This window comes from Anastrepha obliqua, chromosome 1, assembly GCF_027943255.1.
Source record: "Anastrepha obliqua isolate idAnaObli1 chromosome 1, idAnaObli1_1.0, whole genome shotgun sequence".
Taxonomy (NCBI): domain Eukaryota; kingdom Metazoa; phylum Arthropoda; class Insecta; order Diptera; family Tephritidae; genus Anastrepha; species Anastrepha obliqua.
Window position 1 is genome coordinate 12618808 of NC_072892.1, and position 25770 is coordinate 12644577.

The following is a 25770-nucleotide window of genomic DNA, read 5'->3' on the forward strand; positions in this document are numbered from 1 at the left end:
CTGATTTTCAATTTAATTTTTAATTTAATAAATTTACTTTTCAAATTTGAAAACTCTACGTTTTAATTTAAATTTTTAATTTTTAGTTGTGAATTTTCAATTTTAAATTTTTAATTTTTTAATTTTTAATATAAAGTTTTTAATTTTTTTTTTTAATTTTTTAATTCAAATTTTTAGCTTTCAAATTTGGAATTATATTTTTTTTTTTGATTTATTACACATGCTTAAATTTCAGTATCTGATGATCAATTTAATTAAACTCTAAGTTTTAATTTCCTTTCCTTCATCATCGCTTGATGAGAGCAGAGCAGTCTGAAAACTTTCTGAAAAATGTCTCATCGTAAATTCTCCGCGCCACGCCATGGCTCTAAGGCATTTTACCCCAAGAAGAGGTCTTGCCATCACCGCGGTAAAGTTAAGGCCTTCCCCAAGGATGACCCAAGCAAGCCAGTACATTTAACCTGCTTCATTGGCTACAAAGCTGGTATGACTCACATTGTACGTGAAGCCGATCGACCTAGATCCAAAATCAATAAGAAAGAGGTTGTTGAAGCCGTAACCGTGTTGGAAACTCCACCAATGATTGTTGTTGGTGCTGTAGGTTGCATTGAAACACCTTATGGTCTTCGGGCTCTTGTAAATGTATGGGTTCAGCATTTGTCAGAAGAGTGTCGTCGTCGCTTCTACAAGAACTGGTACAAATCCAAGAAGAAGGCTTTCACCAAGGCCAGCAAGAAATGGGAAGTTGACTTGGGCAAGAAGAGTATTGAAAATGACTTCCGCAAAATGCTCCGTTACTGCAAAGTCATCCGTGTTATTGCACACTCGCAGATTCGCCAAAAGAAGGCACACATCATGGAAATCCAATTGAACGGTGGCTGCATTGAAGATAAAGTTAAATGGGTGCGTGAAAACTTGGAAAAACCCGTGCAGGTCAGCAATGTCTTTGGACAGGATGAGATGATTGATTGTGTTGGTGTTACCAAGGGTAAAGGTTTCAAGGGTGTCACTGCTCGTTGGCACACAAAGAAATTACCACGCAAGACGTGGTTTCCCCCATTATGGTGAAGTCACCAATGATTTCGTCATATTGAAGGGTTGCTGCATTGGCTCCAAGAAGCGCGTGCTCACATTGCGCAAGTCGCTATTGAAGCATACTAAGCGTTCTGCTTTGGAACAAATCAAACTCAAGTTCATCGACACATCGTCAAAGATGCGTCATGGTCGTTTCCAGACCCCAGCCGACAAGTTGGCATTCATGGGCCCACTCAAGAAGGACCGTCTCAAGGAGGAGGCTGCCGCCGCTGCTGGTGCTGCCACCACTTCGGCCAGTGCTTAAAAGAGCATTGGTGTCTGTAGATTGTATTATCCACGTCTACAATACCACATTGATTGTGGTGCAAATAAAAAGTTTTAGTAAAAAAAAAAAATTGTAAATGTTTAGTTTGGAATTTTCAATTTTAAGTTTTTCATTTAAAATTTTAAATTTCAAATGTTTTAATTGAAATTTTTGGCTTTAAATTTTGAATTCTTAATTTTTTAATTAAAATTGCTTTTAACTTTTGATTTTTAATTCTGATTTGAATTGTGTTTTTGCTTTTCGTATTAGATTTAAGGTTCAAGGTGTGAGGTTTTATATTAAGACTTGAGCAGATTTTGGGTTCTTCTATTTAAATTTTAGGTTCTATTAATTTGAAATTTTACTTTTACTTTTAACCTTAAATTTTTCATTATTTACTTGGAACTTGCATTTTTAATTTTTGATTATAATAAAGGGTGGTTAAATTTTAAGGGCCGATGTTGAATGTGAACCACACCTAAACGTCAACGACACAGTTGGACTTCTTTCTTTGGGGTTATTTGAAAGAAAAGGTGTATAGTACGTCGATAAGCCTGCAACAATTTAAGAGCTAAAGGATGAGATAATTCGGCACATTAACGGCATAGAACCTCAATTATGCGTCAGCGTCATCGAAAATTTGGACCATCGGATGGAGGTGTGCCGCCGAGGCCTATATTTTGTTCCATACGTAATTGAGCCATACCAATATTAGCTTAATAAGGAGAAATGACAATAATTTCCTAAAAAAATTGTATTTGATTCAAAATCAACACCGGCCCTTAAAATTTAACCACCCTTTATAAAGCGCTTATATTTAAATATGAGGCATTAATTGATATTTGGTATTTGTGAGGCATAAGTCAATTTCAGTTATTTTGCAGCCAGCAATTATTCAGAAATAATGGGATATATTTGCCCAAAACTAATCAACAATAGATGAATGTTTCCCATTGTGCGCGCGTACGCACATACACACATACATACAGAGGTGTGAGAAGGCTTAGAAGTCATTAGAAAATCATTCACGTCATACATAATATTATTCCATATCTCTGAATGTATCTATGTATGTATGAATGTATGTATGTATGTGCGAGTATATAAATCTGAATACTTAGAAGGTAACAAACACGGCAAAATCTATGCTTGGGGATTTAATGCTGCAATTAAATCAAAATAGTTGACAGCAGTTGCCAGACATTGACATCCATCATCTCAATGATAATATTGTTATTAGTTATAAACAGTTAGTATACATGCATACCTACATATTTGTTGACTCTTCCTAGATTTATTACGTGAGCAGTTGTACAATGGCTTTTGAAAATACGCTCATAAAAGGGAAGCCAAGGAGGGAAAAGTTATACAAAATATAGCTCAAATTTAAATCCAATAATTAATTGATTTTTCCATATTGAAGACATGATTTTTTATACAAATTTGTATGCTTTCTTAAAATATTCCGTTAACTGAATGCCGCGTCATTGTTCTCTAGGTTCAAAACATTTTCTCTTCTTCCTTTCTTCGACTCAACAATTTCGAGAATTTGTGAAATAATTATAATACTTAGTTTAACGACAGCAAACAAAAATTGTTTGTTTGTTTACTGCTACTCAACTTTATTCGCCACTTTATTCGCCCCGGCGTGCATTTCTTTTTATCACCTGGTTATCTTATCTACTGCCTTTTGCGTCCAATTCGCTTAGTTTAAATTTAAGCAGTGGTTGATTTCGGAAGCTCATTTGCTTCTTATTATAAAAGAATGGCTGTGTATAAAATATTTAAGCTTCGTTTCTGTTTGTTTTTATTCTTTCGTGATTTTATTTGGTAAATAAATCCACATTTTTAACACTTCCAAGCACAAAAGTAATAGCACTATTAGCAACAACAACAATTAACGTGCAATCAAATTTTTTATAATTTTAATACTCAAAGTAGCCGTTGTGTAAAAATCTTGGCAAAAGCTCTCTTAGCTCATTCAGCAGCTTTGGATCTCGTAGTTGGTTCTTCTGTGCCTCCGCATTTTCAATCAGTTTGGCAACATCGCTTTTTTTATCAGCAAATGTGTATTTGAAAGCCAAAAAGGATAAAAGTAAGAAGAGTCCTGCGAATAAAAAAAGTTTTTATGAGTAATTCTAAATGGAAAGCTATTGAAAAATTGTGTGGAAAGAATTAAAATATAGCATTTGAAACTAAATTTATGGCATGTTCTGCAAATCGTTTTCGGGCGATATTTTCGCATTTTCCGTTTTCAAATCGTTTGACATGTCCTGTAAATCGTTCCGTTTTCGTTTTTTTTTTCGAATATCAGCAAATCGTTTTGTCACCCTGTTCTGGAAATCGAAATCGTTAAAATTTTCGAGTTAAATTTTCGGCAACTTAAACGTTAGCGGTTTGTGGCATTCTTATAAACTGTTTGTTGAAATAAATTTATCAAAATGTGAGTATTTACTCAAAATAACTGATATATTTATTTAAATAAAAGTGTTTATTTAAAATATTTAAAACTTATTCAAAAACTTTTAGGGGAAAACACAAAAACTCCAAGCAAGAGCTAATTTTAGTCGAGTTTATGGAATTTCATCCAGATTTGGCGAAGAATTTTTCGAAGGGCGACAGAGTTGCTGTTGAGGAAAAGTGGAAAGAGCGTACGACGCTGCTAAATGCAGAAGAGCCGCCCCAAAAAGATGTTAATGGATGGAAAAAAGTAAGTATTTAGTCAAATATTAAAATAAATATTCTTGAGTTGTCTTTTTTCAAGATATTCTCTGACTGGAAGGGGTGCATTCGGAAAAAGGTTGCCCATAACAATCTAGAATCGAGGACAACAGGAGGTGGACCCTTTAATAAGCATGTACTGACTTGCAACGAAGAATGTGTTGCAAGAACTTGTGGAATTTTTGCAGCCGTTAAGGGCATAAACCATTCTAGAAGCTTTGGGACAATAGCGCTATCGAATCTGAGGAAGAACGTCCCCAAACAAGTAGGGAAGCGGTGGCTACCCCGAGAGCTGCAAAAAGAATACGAGTGTCAACGCAGGATAGCCTTCAGACGTGTATGGCAACGCAATCTACTTGTATGGAGAAAATATCCACCACTTTAGATAACATTTGCGAAAACCAACACAAGATTGCAAAATCGCAGGAAGATTAAAGGGAAGAGATTTGACGACTTTGTCGTGCTGAATAGCTGGCAGAGCAAAATCGCATGAAGACTCAAAGTATAGAGCAAAAGCAAAGACATTACCTCAAAATGGAGCAGTTGCAACATGAAACAGTTAAAATTAAAATTAAAATGCTTGAGATAGAGACTAAAAAATAAATATAAAATAATCTTATTGAACTGTTATGTATATATTTACTTTTAATATGAATAAATTTTATGTTTCATAATATTAAATTTCTAGCAATAGAGTCTCTTATATTTCTGCCAACACTATATAAACTACTGTTTTCCTCATTTTCAGCAATTTCCCATCAATTGGTTTGTTTTCTAATACGCCTTCTGTTTCAATGTCATCTATTTGATTACTCCTACATATGTTATGTAGTGCGCAACAAACATTTATTATCTTCACTACCTTTCGCTGTTTCGGCTGTTTCGAACTTAAATTCGAATTTAAATGAAATCGGACGAATTACAGAACACCCAAAACAAAATCGTACGAATTGCCATTTCGGATCCGAATTGAAATCGCGCGATTTTTAGAACATGCCTGTATATTTCCCGTTTCATATATTGCGAATTTTAGTTTTTTGTGTAAAAGCGTGTTTGCAAGAAATTAATTTGATTTTCCACAGAGATTGCTTGAATGCTTCCAATTAATGAGAAAAATGGGCCTCTAATTACTCGTTCAATTATGTCACTGCAGTAAAACTAAAATAGAGAAGAATAAAGCTCCAGACTACGATCAGATAACCGGCGTCCTCTTAAGGGAGCTACCTTTAAAAAGACTTCAGTATCTCCGAATTCTCTACAACAGTCTGCTACGACTGTAAAACTTTCCCAGACTAAGGAAAATAGCGGAAGTCATAGCTATACATAAACCAGGAAAAAATTCTACTATTCCATCATCATGTAGACCCATAAGCTTATTGCCAGCAATGTACAAAGTATTTGAAAATTTATTAATCGACAGAGTAAGGCCAATACTTCACAACAAAAAGCGATTCCTGACCATCAATTTGGATTTAGAGGCAAGCATTCAACTGTCCAGAAAATTCACCTAGTCACGCATAAAATATTATCTGACCTTGACAATAAGAAGTTTTGCAGTGGAGTTTATCTTGACATAGAAAAGGCGTGCGAGAAGGTCTGGTACAACGCTCTTTTCGGAAAGTTAGAATGGTTACTGTCAAATTCTAAAAAGTTATATTACTGAATGATACTTCTATGTCAAGGTCAATGATGGGAGGAAGATAAGAGCCGGAATTCCCCAGACAATGTGCTAAGACCACTGTTGTATACATTATTTTCAACTGATCTCCCAGCACCTGAAAGAGAACATACGATGCTAGCTACTTTTGCTGACGACGCAGTCCTTCTTACTTCCAGTAAAAGTATTTCCACTGCCACAAATGATAAAGAAATGGATCACTTAGAATAGACTTGTATTTAATACTGAGCTAATCACTGAATCCCAGTCTAACCTACCCTTAGAAATCTTACGGAACTTTGCAAAGCAAGTTTAAGCTCAAACAACTGTAGCTCCTAAAATTGTGCGACTGTGTGCGTTCCATCCCATTTTCAAACTCTAATACCGATACTCAATTTCTTGTACTAAAAATCTTCATCTCAATAATCTAAACTCGCGTAATGAATAGTACCTTGTTGACAGTTTTTTGAGTTTGGACCTTAAACAGATTCATTCATCATCATCTATTAGCGTTACAGCCCACTGACTCGGCAATCTTTCTCCATTCAAGACGATCCAGCGCTAGAGAGTACAACAAAGCGTAGCCTCACAGGCGGAGACACAAGAAGACGAGCCAGCACGAATCTGGCTATAAGATGGTGGACTTAGACGTGGGTGAATAGAATACTACGTCGCTCTGAACCCTCCCGAAGTAATGCAGACAGTAGTTCCGGGAATGGAGTCTTCTCAGAAGAAGAGCAGGCATTGTTTTAGTGGCCACACCACATGACGCAATAGACGACGGTCGCTGTAAGGCATTTTGAAGCCTACCTCACCCACCAAAAAAAAAAAAACAATCTCCCCGCGTATTTGACCTAATAATTTTCGCAATATTTGGCGCTCAAAGATTCTTAGGCATTCCTTGTCTGCAAGATTCATGAGTCTGAATGAGCGAAAATAGCGAGTTTTCACCTACGTGAGAGAGGAATCTTGGCTTCAGGAGATTTACTTGTATGTATGTTAGTGTAGTCCGGTGTTCAAGAAAACGAAATCGCCGACGAATTGGCCAAACGTGGATCAGCGGTGCCCCCACAGGAGCCAGAGCCAATAACCGGAATCAGTTCCGCAGGAGCCATGGCGATGGTCCGGTCTAGAACGCTGCACAACTGCAAAGTGTTTTGTGACAAGTCCGAATAGAAAACTGTCAAACTTTCTTCTAAAACCTGAAAGGAAAGACGTTGAGTTGATGGTCGGTATCATTACAGGACACAACCCATGCTGGTCATGCTTGAAGGAGGCGGATAGCCCTGTGTACTTCCTCTGTGAGTGTCTTGGCTTTGCTAGAGCACGGCTACGAGTTTTGGGTTCCGATGTCATGAGAATGAGTAATATTCGTTCTCTAAAACTGGAGGTTATTTAAAGATTTACCAAAGAATCTGGAAAATTCTCGCAATACTAACTATCTCTTTCTCTGTCTCTATTCTTTCCTATCTCTCTCTCTCTGATACTTTTCTCCTTCCCTCCTTCAGGCTTTTTAGCCTGAGTGTTTTAGGAGTCACCAAATCTCCTGGTGCTCCTTCGCTCGACCTTTTCAAATTTCAATTTCAATGTTAGCGTAGTATGCACGATTCGCCGCCATCACCCTCTTTGACGCCATTGTGCGTCTTGATGTTTTCTACAAACGTGATGTTACGCTGCCTCTGAACGGCAGATGGATTTTTATGAGGAGCTTTTCTGCCGAGGGGCGATCGCTATTAGAAAACACTATGTTTTTTGCATAATAATATTATTATAAATAAAAAAAATAAGTTATCTCTTTTAGGATGCTCCCACTGTTAAGTTGATTCCCCACTTACCCCAATATCTGCGCTTCTGCAGTTCTTGTCGAAATTCCACATTGGTCGGAATACGTCCCTTGTACTCTGCTTTGCGTAGAGTCTCCTGCAAATTCGTTATGTAATAATACAACAATTCGTCAAATTGCTCTCGCCGCATTTCTGGACTGAACATCATGATGAAGGCATAGTGTAGATCAATAGCTGGCGAACCAAATATGCTAATCTGATAGTCGAGCTGGAGTGAGGTGTGGAGTGGAGTGGATAAAAATGTTATTTGATTAAAAAAATTGTAATTTATCAACGCTTACCAGCATGAGATCTTTCAGTTTGCCATCCACATTTTGCACCATTATATTTTTTGCATGAAAATCGCCATGATTTAGTACACAAATACCATCAAGTCTACCATCTCGGTTCTCATTAAACATATCGATAGTACTGGATAGAAATATATGTTCGACGGACTCAATGTGTGGTACGAATTTGCGAAGATCGCTATGTTCGCTTAAAACCTCTTTCATTAATTTAGTGGCATTCTTGATAAAGTTAAAGCTTTCTGGATCCACAGTATTCATGGAACCTTTGTCTATGCTAGCAAAGATGTTTGCTTTCTAGAAGGTGAAAGTAACAATTAATTATTGAGTTTTATTTGTTTATACGAGGGGTGCCTTTTATATTTCGGGATTTGGCAACCCTGGTGTTGCAATCTGGCAACTGACAGCTGTATCGCAAAGTTTGACATTTTTTGGCTTTTACGCACTCAAAACGTTTTGAAATACCAGCGCTATTTGTGTTGTTTACAGTAACTTAAAAGATTCATCTTGGTCCAAAAATGGAATTAAATCGTGAACATTTTCGTGTGATTATTTTTTACAACTTTCGACGTGGATTAACTCAGCAACATTGCATGGATGAACTTAATTCATTTTTTGGCGATGAAGCTCCATCAAGGACCAGTGTTTATCGATGGTATGGTGAATTCAATCGTGGTCGTAGTTCACTCCAAGACGAATTTCGTGAAGATCGTCCAAAATCAGTTGTTGTTCCGAAAACCATTGATGCTGTGCGCGAACTGATATTGCAAGATCGTCATGTAACCTATCGTGAGATTGAGACAATCTTAGGCATTAGTGGGACCAGCATACATTCAAAATTGCATAAACATTTCATTGTCAAAAAAATTTGTTCGCGTTGGATCCCACACAATTTGTCAATCGCTCAAAAAAAGGCACGTGTCGATTGGTCGAAGGAAATGCTCAAAAAATACGATCGCGGGGCTTCGAAACACGTCTATGACATCGTGACAGGTGATGAATCATGGATTTACGCGTATGAGCCCGAAAGTAAACAGCAGTCGACTGTATGGGTGTTTCAAGATGAGCCAAATCCAACAAAAGTTGTTCGCGCACGAAGCACTTCCAAGCAAATGGTCGCCTGTTTTTTCGGAAAAACTGGACATGTCGCAACCGTACCACTAGAACAATGCAGAACAGTAAATTCTGAGTGGTACACAACCATTTGTTTGCCAGTTGTCTTCCAAGAAATTAGGAAAACCAATCGCCAAAGACGTATCACTCTTCATCAGGACAATGCGAGCTCTCACACATCGGCTCAAACAACTGCATTTTTGAGCACCCATAACATCGAACTAGTGGGTCATCCGCCGTATAGTCCTGACTTGGCACCGAATGACTTCTTTTTATTCCCGTACGTAAAAAACAAACTGAGAGGTCAACGTTTTTTGACACCAGAAGAAGCGGTTGCGGCATTCAGAATGCATGTTTTGGAGGTACCTCATTCAGAGTGCCAAAGTGCTTCGACAATTGGTTCAAACGCATGCAAAAGTGTATAGATCTTCATGGAGAATATTTTGAAAAACAATAAAGTGATTTTCGATGATTAAAATTTGTTTTTGTTCTCTAATCCCGACATATAAAAGGCACCCCTCGTATGCTTTGATAAAAAATTATTAACATTAAAAAAAAATTGCCAAAAATTTCCCAATAAGTCGCTTTGCTATATGACAAGGCGAATTGAATACAGAAGTTGGCGTTTTCCCCAAAACCGTTCATTTATTTTTCGGAATTCGGAAAGTGTGACGTCAGGCACCTTAATAATACAAATATAACGAACAAAATAGGTAAAAGGATCAGAAATTACAGGTTTGTAAAAGTTCAGTGATTGGCTTGTTAATAAAGGGTTTTCCTATTTTTTTTTTTTTTTTTTTTTATCTCCCCTTTATTTATTACAGTCTGTTATATATTAACAATATGTAATTTTTGTACAATTAGGGTCTATTATGTTCTTTTACCAATGTAAGAAGAATCTGTTATTATTATTATTGTTTTTTGTGATTACACTGTAAATCTTATAGTTAGATCAGTCGGTGTGTGTCGCTTTAATCTTCGTTTGATATTTTCTGCCGGTGCTATTTTACGCATTTCTTCGTTTTGGTGGACTGACAGTCGCTGTATATGCTTAGTGCTACATTTTGTGATTGTTTCTTGGATAGTGTCTACGTTTAAGTCACGATGTATGGCTTCATTGGGAATAAACCAACCAGCATTTGTTATATTTCGTAACATTTTGGATTGTGTTCGTTCGGTTTTCCGTAAAAGATCAATGGTTTCGCTGTTTGTGCGGCACGTAGTGCCGTCTTGTTGAAAATAAACGTTGTCCAGATCAATACCATCTAATTCCGGCTATAAAAAAGTTAATCATCTCTCGATAGCGCAATTCATTCACCGTAACTGTTGCTCCAGCTTCATTTTCGAAAAAGTAAGGTCCAATGACTCTGCCGGACCATAAACCGCACCAAACAGTCACACGTTGAGGATAGAGAGGCTTTTCAACAATAACTCTTGGATTTTCTGAGCCCCAGATCCGACAATTTTGCTTGTTGACGAAGCCACCGAGGTGGAAATGGAAATGGGCCTCATCACTCAAGATGATTTTTTCGATGGAATTCCGGATCATTTTCATGCATTTCCATGACCTAACCCGCAAAGACACGACATGTTGATGATCAGCCGGCTTGAGTTCTTGTATTAACTGGACTTTATAAGCCTTAAGACCCAAATCTTTATGCAAAATACAGTGTAGTGATGTTTGTGGAATGCCTAGTTCCAAAGAACGACAAGGAGTTAACGAACCTGGGTTTTCCTCAACACTTTCCGCTACAACAGCAATATTTTCGGCTGTTTTTGAGCGACGTGCACGGGTTTTATTCTTCACATCACTAAGTTGTCCCAACAGCTCGAATTTTTTCACCAATTTCTGTATTGCGGTCTGACAAGGAGCTTCTCGATAACCCGAAAATGTTCGAGTTTTACAAACCATCTCTGTCAAATTTTCACCATTTTTATAGTGAATTTTAAAATAATAATAATTTCAATGCGTTGTTTAAGCGTGTATCGTTCCATTTTTATTAATAACGTATGTACATATATTATATATAATTTCTTCTGTTTGCTGCTATAGACAAATCCCACGAGCCACAAATAGTGTGAATTTCCAAAAATGAAGTCTAACAGCGAAGACTTTTTCACCGCTCCAAGCTCGATAGCGGGGAAGTTCTTAAAGAGCTGATTACAGTGAATTCTCTCTCTTAGTACATTGGCTCTGCACCGTTTTTGGCTTCTGTATGAAATCAAATTGACTAATAGCCGACGGCATTTTGCAAGGCATTTGAATGTGCATTTCTATGTTTCTTTGACAAACGAAATTTTATTCAATTTACATTTTATTACTGGGAATAATGTACGCATTTCTAGATAATACAATATAGAACTTTGAAATTCGAAATAAATAAAAGAAAAATATAAGAAAGCCTATATGAATATGAGGGACAACAATGGGTTCCAATTAAGCAATTGTGTATACATATGTATTTAGTAATTTAAATAAAATATTTATTACTGCAGCAGCTGTTTTCACTTAATTCCAACAAGCCCTGCAATTAGTTTGTTCTCTTACTGAGAGCAATGGGGAAATTGTTAGTGTCTTGTGTAGGCTGTGCAAACGGTGGTTTGCTATGTAATTCGAAATGGTTAAAGTGTGAAATAATGAGAGACTTTGGAGCGTTAGCGAGATTTGATGTAAGCCCTCACAAGCAACTGGAGTAAAGAGTTATTTCTAAAGGTACACAAACAGATGGAAGAAATATCAAATATCAGTGCTAAAGCGAGTGGTTACTAGAATGCAGAGGGCTACTAACATGCAAGTGAGTTTACAGTAATTAGGTGGAGTGTTGATTTATTATACATAATTCAATTTTCAATATCTGATTTTTAATTTAATTAATGAATTTTTCAAATTTCTAAATTCTAAGTTTCAAATTAAAATTTAAAACTTTTTGATTTAAATTTTCAATTTTAAGTTTTTAAATTTAAATTTTTTAAGTAAATTTTAATTTTTTAATTGAAATTTTTAGTTTTTAAACAAATTTGGTTTGTGGTTTTTGGTAATAGATTTACAATCCATGCTACAAGCATTCATATTAATATTTGAGGTATAAGCTTCTAAATACCCTATGATCAGAAAGTACCGGGAATGTTTAAATAAAACAAAACAGAGTTAAATTTCAGGCAAATTTATTTTATCTCCCTCAAAATATGACTCGGTCTGAAGTAATACACATGTATGTGTCAACGGTTAACCCAGTCCTGCATGCACCCCTGGTAGGCCGACGAAGCGATGGCCTTCAGCTCCTTCGTCGCATTCTCTTTGAACTCCTCTTTCGACTGAAATCTCCTTCCTCGAAGTGGTAACTTCAACTTGGGAAACAAAAAAAAGTCGCACGGGGCCATATCAGGTGAATGCGGTGCTCGCACGATCGTATTTACTTGGTGTTTGGTCAAATAATCCAGCACAATTTGAGCTCGGTGCGATGGCGTGTGCAAAACCATGCAAAATCCAAGAATTGTTTTCCACATTTCGGACCGTTTCCGACGTACAGCATCTCTCAAACGCTTCAAAATGGATAAATAATATTCTTTATTGACTGCCTGGCCCGATGGAAGGTACTCATGGTGCACTACGCCTTGGTAATCGGAGAAAACAGTCAACATCACCTTCCCGGAATAATAATAATAAATAATAATTTGATAAAAAAAGTTGTCCTTCTTTGCGAAAAATATTTATTTATTCATCACTTTCAACGAAAGCTTCTCCGCTGAGACATAAAATACTGGCATTGTCCTCTTCGCGCCAGTGCCTTTTTGAATCATTTCAGATATGCGTTTTTCAGTGTGGCCTTGAGCTCATCCAACGCCGCGATTTTCATCTCCTCAAACCTGGCACAGCTCCATTCTTTCAGGGATTTTTTATTTTCAGGAAAGATGAATAAGTAGCAGGAAGCCAACTTTAAAATGGCTAGTAATGTCAACACATATTGTAGAAATGTGTAAAGATATGACAAAAATAATAACGCACATACGTGCGCATCCCGTAAACTTTGAAAAGCCACCTTGTGTTGAACGAGCCGAATACGCTTTTTTTTATAAGTAGAGTTGTGTGTTTTATCTTCAAATCTCATATCGTTTTGCTTTTCTAAAAGCAAATAAATTACAATTACCTTAAGTGGAACGTGTATTCATACATATAAATCTGGCAGATACTCGTGCGTACTTACAGTTCCGTTCATTTGAATAGAGACAATCATTTTTATTGGAAGAAAATAGTTATTAAAAAAATCGCATTTGAATTAGACTACACCTTCCTCGGAAATAAACATCCATCAAAATATTATTGCATCCAACGGCATTTCGAAGCAGTAAAACTTCAGCAGCTGTAATGCTGCGCTTGGTTTATTGGCTCACTTGAATTGAGGCACTGAGGAAATGAGAATAATATAACAAGAGAACAAATATACAGGATTTTTTTCCTGCTTTTATTCTTTAAAGCTTAATAGTTTGTGCTGCCTTTTTGTTTGTAAATTACTTCGCAAATACGCTGTTGAATGGATTTGCACAAATCCTCCAGATGGTCTAATAAAATTTCTATCCGGTCCGTTTTAACATTCGAATTAAATATTTTTGTTTTCAAATTGTTGCCCATTCTCATAAACTTTAAAGCCATCCACTCAAGTTTTCTATAATATGGGGTTTTCAGATCTGGGCATCGGTGGCCGTGCTAAAGTTTCAAAGGTTGGGACGCAATCCAAGTACACCGAAAGTGAGCACAGGTGCATTATCCCGTTGAACGATCCAATGTTTCACCAATTTCGAGATAGATGATTCCAACAGAGTTTTATAGCTATTTTCCGTAATTTTGCAGTCTACAATTTTGAATTCGAATGCGCTATGTCGCCGGACCAAGATGGCATATATCCTGTCATGCTGAAGGAAGGTCCTGAGTCCGTGACCGCAGACTTGAAGAAAATCTTCTCTGCAAGCCTGGCACTGGCCTATATACCACGCTTTTCGAGGATGGTGAAGGTCGCCGGCATCCGAAAGGTTCGAAGAGATGACTACACTAGCCCCAAAAGCTTCATATCCATCAGCATGACTTCTTTCATGCGCATACGCCCGAAGTCGCTGAAGGCTCACCCTCTGTGTCCATTTCAGCATGTCTGTGGAAAGTGGAAAATCCTGCGAGTCGGCACTGCAAAACTTTGTTGCTACGGTAGAGCTGGCTATCGATAGGAGGGACTACGCTATGGGCATCTTTTTAGACATAGAGGGGGCGTTTGATAATGCCACTTTTGACAGTATGTGCAGCTCTCCTAGTAGACACGGCGTAGACCGGGTGCAAGTGCATTGGATTCGTTCGATGTTGGTCCAAAGAATCGTCTCGGTGCGAACAGAGGAAGACCTGCTGGTGTCATGCGGGGTTAATAGAGGTTGCCTCCAAAGGAAGTGTGCTGGTGCATGGTGATCGATCCTCTGCTCACCACCTTAAACGATTCGGGAGCCTACGCACAAGCATATGCGGACAACGTTGGCTGTTGGGTAACAGGCCCTTCGCTTATGAACATTTGCAGAAAAGTGCAGAAAGCTCTGGATGTGATTGACACTTGGTGCTGTGCGAATGGGCAGAAGGAGGAAGTTTGCTGGACTCGTTTTGCCTAAGCTAAAATGAGTCACAATCCAGCTATCCAATGAAATTAAATATCTTGGAGTAATGTGCGATGGTAAACTCTTCTGGAAATCACACGTTGAAACAAAGACATCCTACTGGCAGTGCAAAGGTGTTTTTGGAAAAACTTGGGGCCTTTCTCCCAACAAGGTCCTATGGATCTATCATACGTGGCTATGATTAGACCTATTACTACTGTTTTCCATTCATCGGGATCATTGTTTGCAACAGACCTCCAAGCCATTGCCCATTGCCATGGTGGTCTCTTACAAAATCGAGGCGGCGTTCATTGCAAAATTTATTCAAAAGTTTTTTTTTTGTAATTTTTGTTTTTGTAATTTTGTATGCTTCAGTTGTGGCGCTTTTAGAATACCCTTTCGAAGAGTGGATTTGCTGACTGCAACATTTGCCATTTCTTTCATTTTTGCTGTGGAAAGTGCGGCATTTGACGCATTCCTAAGGATTTTCCGGGTTTCCTTCAGTGTTACAGCCAACGCAGTTCTGCCTTTGTAGTTCTTACCACAGGAGGCAACTTTTTTTACGTAAAGATTCACAACATTTGGTCTTCAACTAATATTTTTGGTAATTTAGCCATTTGCGAGACCAACTGAGGCCAAGATATCAATTAGTCCTTTTTCATGATTTGTTGTACTTTTCGTTTTGCTATTTTATTAGAATTATGAAGTTTTCGAGCAAACTCAATGAATGCTTAAAAAACGATCGCTTTTCACAGCTTTAATGTGCAAATAATGTAGACAAACTGAGTGCATCTATTTAAGTGAACCAATAAACCAAGCAAAGCATTACAGCTTTCGAAGTTTTACTGCTGCGAAATACCGTTGGATGGAATACTATTTTTTTATGGATGTTTATTTTCGAGGAAGGAGCAGTCTTAACTAGAATTATTCAGAAAACCTTGGATTACTAGATCAAATACGATTGCCTTAATATCCATGGTTGGTTGGTTGGTTTAAGTTGTGATTCGCCACGAATCCAACTAGCGCTTCCGCGCCATTTTGTTGCCCCATCCTCGTTGCCAACTTGTTTACCAGTTATTTGCAGCATGACTATATCCAGTCTGTGCGGTTGAAGAACCTTATTAGGTTGTTGATGTCTAAGCCAGACAGTTGTTCCAGACCAACGAACAGCATCCTGCCTAGGGTTAACATTCTGTCCTTGCATAGGGCAAGGCATTCGCAGAGGAAATGGAAGATTGTTTCCTTTTTCCCCGGTTGTTTGCAACTGTGACAGTATGCGTTGTGAGGGATGCCCATTTTGGCTGCTTATTCTTCCACAGGCCAAAAGCCGGTTGTGATTGCCGTTAGTCTCCAGGTGCCCCGTCGTTTCATGCTTATTAATGTTGACAATTGCTTAAGGTTGTATGTGGGCCCTAACATCCTGCTAATTTAGCATTTCGTCTGGTCTCTCCATATAAAGGGTGGTTCAATTTTAAGGGCCGATGTTGAATGTGAACCACACCTAAACGTCAACGACACCGTTGGACCTCTTTCTTTGAGGTTATTTGAAAGAGAAGGTGTGCGTCGATAAGCCAGCAACAATTCAAGAGCTAAAGGATGAGATAATTCGGCACATTAACGGCATAGAACCTTAATTATGCCTCAGCGTCATCGAAAATTTGGACCATGGGATGGAGGTGTGCCGCCGAGGTCGCAGCACCCATTTGGCCAATATTTTGTTCCATACGTAATTGAGCCATACCAGTATTATCATAATAAAGAGAAATGACAATAATTTCCTCAAAAATTGTATTTTATTCAAAATTAACACCGGCCCTTGAAACTCAACCACCCTTTACAATCCGCGAATCGAAGGTATTTTAGGGAAATTGTACTCTTGACTGCACCTAATGGTGTGAATACCGAATCTGGAAGAGCGTTATTTATGGCAGATCCCTCTCCTGCCAGTTCATTTGCTTTTTCATTACATTCAATGCTCCTATGTCCCGGGACCTAGATTAAGGTAACTTTATGGTTTTCACTCAAGGTGGAAAGACTATTCCTACTTTGCTCCACCACTTTAGAGGTTGTCGTAGCCGAGTTCAGTGCCTGGATTACAGCTTGGCTATTCGAAAGATAGCGATATTGCTCTTAAAAGAGAAATCTGCGATTAGTAGTCTACAAGCTCCCTCAATTGCCAGTACTTCCGCCTGAAAGACACTGCAAGTATTAGGGAGACGCATTGATCTTCCAATTTTAAGTGTATGGATGTGAATATATACCAGCTCCAACACTATAATCCATTTTACTGCCGTCTGCATGGTGTCGAGGTTGCTTAGTGAGAATCCCTTATTCCATTCCTTCCTAGTTGGAAAGAGAGTGGCAAAATTTCTACTGAATGTTGTCAGATGTAAAAATGTAGTCAGACCTCTTCGAGGTATACCAGCGACTCGCTTCATTTAATCTAAATGCAGTCAAGGTTGCCATCCCCTTGATATTTAGATCTACCGTCAGAGTGTTCAGAGCTTCCATAGGACATGGTCTGATTGCCCCGACTGTTATTGCACAGGCTGATCTTTGTATTTTGCCTAGTAATTTGATGTTATATTCTTTCTTTAGAGCTTTCCACCAAACCACCGAGCCATACGTTAAAATTGGTCACATAACCGGCTTATACAACCATAATGAATACAGGGTTGCCCATATTCGACGGACCATGCGTTTTTTGGGCCCATTCCAATCAACGAGAGGGCAGGCAACAATCTTTGCGTCAATTGAATCTTATACGGGAATAAGTGCAAATCAATGCGGATAATGCGTTGTAAAGTGGTCCGAGCAATGCCCAACTGCTGAGAATGGCGATTTTGGGATGTCCTTGGCGACGCCTCAACACTGGCCCGTACAAGAGCAATATTCTCATCCGATCGCCTTGGTCGGTTTTGATTTGGCCTCTTTGGATTAGAAGGAGCATTACCAGTCGAAAACCTTTCGTACAAACGTTTAATGGTGTTCTTAAAGGGCGCACTTTTCACATTATTTAATTTTTTATACGCACGTTGAGTTTTCACAATTGACTTCTTTTGTTGAATGTAAATTTCAACAATTTGAGAGCGCTTGCGTGGCGTGTACTGTCCCATGGTAAAAATTTGCTTGGACTGACGCTTCCAACGCGGTATGTCATTAAGCAATCTGATGTCTCTGTCAAAAGATACAGGGTTGCTAGATGGGTCCGTCGAATATTGGCTACCCTGTACTTGGATTGAAGACCCCATATTCTTCCTAGCATACGTTTACAGGCATAGCGATTACTGCTTTCTTTAACCGTTCTTAAATGTCAGATTTCCAGCTATGTTAGGAAACTAGAATTAACCATTTTCTTCCGTAAAAATTATTGCCTCTAATCAAGTGAACCGGACTGTATATTCCTCTTCTCTAATAGAAAAAAAAACATAAGCGAACCTTCTGTCATAAATAGCTTAAAGTAAATCAAAAACGTGACATTTTCTAAAGTCTCAATAACCTCATATTCATTCACAAAGCGCCTACCTGAACCTACGCTCCAACCCAGCCACATACATTAAGGCGTACAAGCACTAAATTAAAAAAAAGAACGAAGGAAAAATTGGAAAAAACTTAAAAAGACAAAAAATCTCTAAACTAGCCTCTACCTTCATCACATTGGAATGATATAAAACAAAAGGGACATGAGAATGAAAATCTCTGAAAGTTGGACATTTCATTTGACATTTATGTGGTGTCTGCTGTGACAGCAAATAATTCCACTCATTTGCTTGGTGACAAAAGTGTGATTGTTTATTCGATTGACCTTTGTTTTGATTTTCTTTTGTGTGGCAAAAGTTTGATTTTGAGTTTTTTCATTTACATACACATACATACATACATACATACATACACACATATATGTATAGAGTACACGTGGGACATTCTGTTTCTAACCAGACATATTTTGACAAAAGTTGAACGACACACTTATGAGTTTGCCGAATATTTTTTAATGACTCCCATAGAAAAAATAAGAGATTTATGTTCATTTGTGTGTATGTACAGGGTGACAAAAAATAAAGTGTATACAACATTTTTTAATCAAAAAAATTTATCATTAATAGTAGTTCAAAACAAATTGTGAAATTTTAATAGACAATGCTTGAGTAACATTATATTCAGCCAGTTTCGAAGTGGCCACCTTTAGCACGAATACACAAGCTCAAACGTTTCAAAAAATTTTAAGCTATAGGCCGTAGTTCGTCTACCGTTATACGATCCCACTCTCGACGCAACGCTTGCTTCAAGGACTCCAAAGTTTTGTGGCGTTTTGCACAGGCCCTTGCTTCCAAAATCGACCATACGCTGTAATCTAGCGGATTCAGATCTGGTGGGGGCCATTCTTGGGAAGTAATAAAAGAGGGGAAATTGGCTTTGCACCACTCTTGGGTTGTTTTTGCTCTGTGGGCTGGTGCCGAGTCGTCCTGTTTCAACGTCCACTCACCGTCACCAAAGTGCTGGGACCAGGGAAGAACAACTGCTTCTAAAATGTCTTGCCGGTAAACTTCTTTATTAATTTTGCCTCCTTGGTCTATGAAAATCAAAGGAGTCTTGCCACTAGCGCAAATTCCACCACATATCATGACAGATCGCGGTTTTTGATGATGTTCAAATAATGGACGAAGGTCCAGAGGCTTCTGTATACCAATTTCTGTCGTCTTGATGATTGTGTGCAACGGTAAACAGCTTCTCATCCGTAAATACGATTTTCCCAGGAGTGAACGATATCTTTCGAGTCTTACTTTCTTGTTTTCATCCGTGAGTAGCTGGCATTTTTGTAGTTTATAAGGCTTCCAAGTTCCAAGTTCTTTTTTTGCTATAAGACGAACTGATTCACGATTGATACCTGTCTCACGAGCAATTTTCCTCATCGAGACCATAGAATTTCGTTGAACTCTTTTTTTAATGATTTTACGGGTGTTGGAAGTGTTAGCAGTTCGTTTTCTTCCTCTTCCAGGACGGTCACCTTCAATACCAAGCTCCTTAAATCGTTTGACTGCACGAGAAACCAATGAACGTGCAATTCCAAGCTTCAGCGCTATCTCGCAGTTGCGTGCTCCTAGCTGATGCAGGGCTATAATAGCTGAGCGACTACTTGACATCGTTACACAAAGTATTTAAAAAGAGCTGGAACACAACCGAATACTTTTTTTTGTACTTCACAACACACACAAGAATCCCAAAATAAGAGCATTCGCTAAAAAAATTTTACATTCCTCTTATTGCATAGAGATGTTTTTTACAGTTATTTTTGTCACCCTGTAAATCTATTCGAACACTTGATTTTATTTTTGAAAATGGAGGGCCTAGAAATTCTGAGAATTTTGTGGTTTTTGGCTTGGGCACTCGCTTTGAAAATTTTTAACTGAGCTTCATGGGGAGCTGGCAGCTCATTTTTTGTTTATTTATTATTGCATTTATTGTAATCAAAATTAATAACCGATGCATGTTGTTGTAAACAAGTTGTTGAGCGTTTTTGTGTTCGGTAGCTAATGTCCGGACACAAAAACAGAAACAAAAAAAAGTTTTTTCAAAACAACCAAAAAAAAAAAAAAAATAAAAGTTTTTTTAAAAAAAAAAAGAAAAAAAGTTTTTTGTAATATAATAGCAGTCGCCCTTCGGCAGCCAATACCAAACCTCCGAGTGTATTTCTGCCATGAAAAGGCTCCTCATACAAAAAATCATCCGTGGTTCGGAGTCGCCTTGAAACTGTATGTAGGTCCGTCCATTTGTGGAACAACAACAAGACGCACACCACAAATAGGAGGAGGAGCTCGGCCAAACACCCAAAAAGGGTGCTCCGAACACTAGTAAAATTTTCAAATTGTTTTCCAACATTTTCCCACACTTCGTAGTGAGTTTGCATATACAAATCGTAGTAGTTGCCCAAATTTCTATGAAAAATGCATGTTTAATAAATGCGCAATTTAATAAAATATTATTGTTGGAATCTGTAATAAATATTTGTTAGTGATTATTGCACATTTCATGTCTTTAATTAAATGGTTTTATTAATTAAAAAATCAGGTTTTATAAACCTTTAAGTATCGAAATTTTTCATTAAAATTTAAAAATTATTTATTAAAAATAAAAATTTTAAAATTAAAACTATAAATTTGAAATTCGAATTAATAATTAAAAATTAAAATTAAAAATTTTGTATTAAAAATAGAAATTCATTTTTTTTATTAAAAATAAAAATTAAACATAAAAAATTAAGCATTAACGACTGAAAAATAAAATAAAAAAATTATTCATTAAATATAAGTAATTAGCAATTCAATATTCAAAACTTTAAATTGAAAATACGAATTAATAATTAAAAATTATTCATTTAAAATTAAAAACTAAAATTTAAAAACTAAAAATTAAAATTAAAAATTCAAATCTAAAAACTAAAACTTACACATTAAAAACTAAAAATTACACATTTCAAATAAAAAAAATTTTTATTAAAAATAAGTAATTAAAAATTAAAAACTTAAAACTAAAAATTAAAATTTCGAATTAATAATTAAAGATAAAAATTAAAAATATACTGCTGTCCTTGCGCTTTTTGTCCATAAAAAGTTAAAAATTTAAAGAAATTAAGATTCAAACATTTTTTATTAAAAATAAAAATACAATTTTCTTATTAAATATAAAAATTAAAAATTAAAAACTAAAATTAAAACTTACTCATTAAAAATTAAAAATTATTTATTCAAAATAAAAAATTAAAAATTAAAAACTGAAAATTCAAATTAATAAAAATTTAAAACTAAAAATTAGAAATTCGAATTAATAATTAAAAATATACTGTGTCCTTCCGCTTTTCGTCTATTAAAAATTAAAAATTTAAAAATATTAAAATTCAAAATTTTTTTATTAAAAATGAAAATAAAAATTTTTTATTAAAAATAAAAACTATAATTTAAAAATTAAAAACTAATAATTAATATTAAAAATTATACATTAAAAATTATTTATTAAAAATAAATAATTAAGAATTCAAAAATAAAAACTGAAAATTCAAATTAATAAAAATTTAAAACTAAAAACTAAAAGTTAAAAATCGAATTAATAATTAAAAGTAAAAATTAAAAATATACCGGTGTGCTTGTACTTTTTGCGCATAAAAAATTAAAAATTTCCAAAAATTTAAATTCAAAAATTGTTTATTAAAAATAAAAATAAGAATTTTCTTATTAAAAATAAAAATTAAAAATTAAAAACTAAAATTAAAAATTACACACTAAAAATTATTTTTTAAAAATAAATAATTAAAAAATCAAAATTAAAAACTAGAAATTCAAATTAATAAAAATTCAGAACTAAAAAACTAAAAATTCGAATTAATAATTAAAAGTAAAAATTAAAAATATACTGGTGTTCTTGCGCTTTTTGTGCATAAAAAATTAAAATTTCAAAAAATTAAAATTCAAAAATTTTTTATTCAAAATAAAAATTAAAATGTTTACATTAAAAATAAAAATTAAAAATTCAATTCTAAAAACTAAAAATTACACAAAAACACATTAAAAATTATTCATTCAAGATTAAAATTTATTAATTAAAGATACGTAATTAGAAATTCAAAATTCAAAACTAAAAACTTAATTTTAAAAACAGAAAATTTAAATTAATAATAAAAATTTAAAACTAAATATTAAAAATTCGAATTAATAATTAAAAACAAAAATTAAAAATATACTGCTGTCCTTGCGCCTTTTGTCCATAAATTTTGCGCGACATGCACCCCCAGAGGTTCTCCACCGCACTGACTTCATGTAGGCCCCTTGATATGCGGTGCTTGGTGCTCTTCAAAACATTTCAACGCTTCTTTGGAAACGTGAACAAAGCATAATCTTCTTAAAAAATACTAGCTTCATTCATTTTATCATCCAAAAATGAGATGAGAGCAACGTCCAACAATTCCGTGCATATTTTAGAATTCGATTTGTTCGATACCAAACAAATATTTGCCGGTCCACTTGATGAAAATGCCGCCCACACCATAACGTGTGCCACTCCCAAATGGTGACGCAAATCGTGCCAATAACAACTATATTAGTGAATTTTTTTCACCTGAGAACACAACATTGTTCCACTCAGTTCCCACTGCATATGTTTTTGAGCGAAGTCAAAACGCGCTTGTCTGTGAAGCGTTGTCAAGCTGGCACACCTGTTTTTTTCCATGCCTGCGAAGTGCCTGGTTGTCACTGGATGATCCACCTCCTCTTTTATTTGAGATGAATTAAAAAAAACTCTTCGTGGCTTCCTTTTTAATTTGGTTTATTGGGCGGTGAGTCTGTTTTTTATTACCTTCCGTAGGCTTTCTTACGCCATAATTAATGATTTTTGTTTCTTAAGAGCGCACCACTGCCTCTGATCTTCCGATTCTTCGCCCAATCTCTCGATTTGAATAGCTCTCTTTATGGCACAGTTTGATTTGGACCATTTCAAAATCATTAAGATATTTTCCCTTTGGCATTTGGATGAGAATCTTAAAAATAAAAACATATTATTAAAATAATTTTTCACTTGCATTGTTAAAAAAACTTACCAATTATCCATTTAACGCAAAGAAACAATTATTTTTTTTTCACTTCAATGTTTTCGGCTTCCTTATTTAGGTGGCTTTAAACGTAAATGTATTTTTTTAAAAAAGCAACGATTTACAACAACAAAACTTGAATTTTGCATGCAATCTAAATTTCCGTTAGTTTGACTAACGATATGAGTTAGAAGTTGTTGTGAGCAATGCATGGAGAAACGAGAGAAAATAGGTAAAAAATAAAAAGTAAAATATCCATCACTTCTTGAATTTCCAATTGCCCTATTCCATTTCGCCTTTTTTGTTGCAAAATGCTCACAATTGTTTTGCTCTTGCAATTGAATTATTTTGCCTGCGTAATATATAACAACACACAAATACACACATACATAGCTATATTTTTCATTTTTTTCTCTTCTCTTTTTTCTGCACTGGTCATAAGAAAACTCCTTTTCTTTTACTTATTTAGGTTATAAAAAGTGACCAAAAAAAATTCGTTTCACTGCTTCCTCGAACACTTCCATGTGTGAGTGACAGCGTAATTGACAGCTGTTGCCCACAAATTTTCATTAGGGAAAATTCACTTTTTGTTTTCTTCGTCATTATGCAAATTTTGGTCAGTGAAAGTCCAATAGTGATTGCCTGAATCGAAGCTGATATTGGTGACGATGATTTGTTAGGGCTCGTACAAGGTGTGCAATAAAAGAATTTTATAAATTTTTTCTTATTAATGGAAAGAATTCTCTATTTCTGCTAATGCACAAACAACTCACATTCAATATATCTATAAGTAAATATATATGGATGTGTTAGACAACCGAGAAGCTTCTCTTGGTCGTTAAACAGCCGAGAAACATGCAATGTATGTATGTAAAACAGCAAGAGATCACTAACAGCGGCTGCATTTCGTTTCAACTTTAACTTTAAACTTGACCTTCTCCAGTTAGGGACACATACTGCTCACACTCACCAACGTAAACGTACGCCATATGAAACAACGATACTATGGATTGGTAGTGAGAATTCATTTACATGGGGTGGTATGGGCGTACGTTTATGTTGGTGCGTGTGAGAACCAAAAAACTATTAATTCACAGAGTGTGGCTATTCATTTGTCGAAATACTGCTGCAAATCTTCCCCTGTTCTCTCTTTCAACTCACAGCTTCAAAGGAATCAAATCTTTGTCTTTCCAATGAAGATTTCGCCTGTATGCTGAAAACAGTAACCGACGTAAACGCAATCCCCTGTCAGCTGTTACGATCGAACTAACGAGAACCCCATGTAAATGAAAAATTACTTCCTTCCGTATCGTAGTATCGTAGATTTTATTTCACGATATTTGAAAATTCCCGTAGAACCCTGTCAGTTGATTGCTCTCTCACCACACAGTGTTGCCAAGCAGTACATTTCGAAATCATTTACAAAATAAACTTAGAAAAATTATAAGTTTTATTAAAATAACTTAAAAACACTGTTGAATAATGTTAATTATAGATAAATGAGCATTAGCATTTGTTGGTTTTTGGCTTTGGTTTATTAAACAATGAAAAATTGTAACTGATAACGCGGATGTGTGAAAAAGTGTGTTGAGAGAGCGAAAGTTATAAGGGTCTTGTGGATTTTATTTACAGAAAAATAATAGTAGGTACTTTTAAACCTTTGAAGATTAAAATTGTGAAATTCATAATTTTAATTATCCTTACCAGAATTATTGAATGATTATGTTGCTGATGGTGATATGGGTTTAAACATAAAAAAACGGAAAATAATGATAATTTCTTTGTCTTCTAATGAGAGCAGTGATGAAAAAGCAGGTATCAGTGTTAAATTTCAAGAGAGCAGTAATGAAGTTGGATTTATTTATTTATTTATTTATTTATTACGGTCTTATAGACCTAGATAATATTGGCAAAATTACATTAAAACTACTAAAAGATATAAAGTATATACTGAACAAACTTCAAGTATATAAGATGGGTATTATTGGCACAATAAATTTCAATTATATATTTCTAACTATCTAAATGCTATGGAAAGCTTAGAATACTCATATAAAAGTTTCTTAAATATTTCTGGACTCTCACAGTTTTTTAAGTGTACAGGTAATTCATTATATGCTCTAACTCCTCTACAGTATAAGCTCCTCCTGTCCAATTCATTTCTGGCTATTGGGAAGTGAAAATTATTTCTGTTCCTTGTTTGGTAGTTGTGAATTTCACTGTTGTATATCATTCTATTACTTAGATATCCAGGTAGATTGCCTAATTTTATATTATGTATGAATTTCAAAGTGTAGTATGTCACTAGTTGTTTCACACTGAGCCAATTCAATTCTCTAAGCATTTCTAGAATTGGCGTGTCGTATCGTTTTCTTAAAATAAAACGCATCGCTTTATTTTGTTTCTTTTGTAGATTCGAGATTTGAGTGTCGGTGAACGTAAATAGAATTGTCGGACAGTAAATGAAGTGAGGCTCAATCATTGATCTATACACCATAATTTTGTATTTCTTGCTGATAAATTTACATGAGCGGAACATAATACCTATCTTTTTACCTAGTTTCGCCTCTGTATATTTCAAGTGCTCATCGAATTTTAGCTTA

At 35.6% G+C, this 25770-nt stretch overlaps 2 protein-coding genes across 2 annotated transcripts; one reads left to right on the forward strand and one right to left on the reverse strand.

The window, feature by feature from the left end:
• The first annotated feature begins 293 nt into the window (after nt 1-293).
• Nucleotides 294-1183, forward strand: LOC129235539 (60S ribosomal protein L3-like). Its single transcript, XM_054869432.1, has one exon. The coding sequence runs from the start codon at nt 331-333 to the stop codon at nt 1066-1068; it is 738 nt and encodes a 245-aa protein (XP_054725407.1). The 5' UTR covers nt 294-330; the 3' UTR covers nt 1069-1183.
• A 2075-nt stretch (nt 1184-3258) lies between these two features.
• On the reverse strand, nt 3259-13196 carry LOC129236115 (uncharacterized). Its single transcript, XM_054870322.1, has 4 exons — nt 13167-13196; nt 7843-8145; nt 7553-7769; nt 3259-3446 (listed from the first exon to the last, which is right to left on the reverse strand). Exons 1-4 carry the CDS (start codon nt 13194-13196, stop codon nt 3265-3267), a joined length of 732 nt encoding a protein of 243 aa, XP_054726297.1. The 3' UTR covers nt 3259-3264.
• Between the last annotated feature and the right edge of the window lie 12574 nt (nt 13197-25770).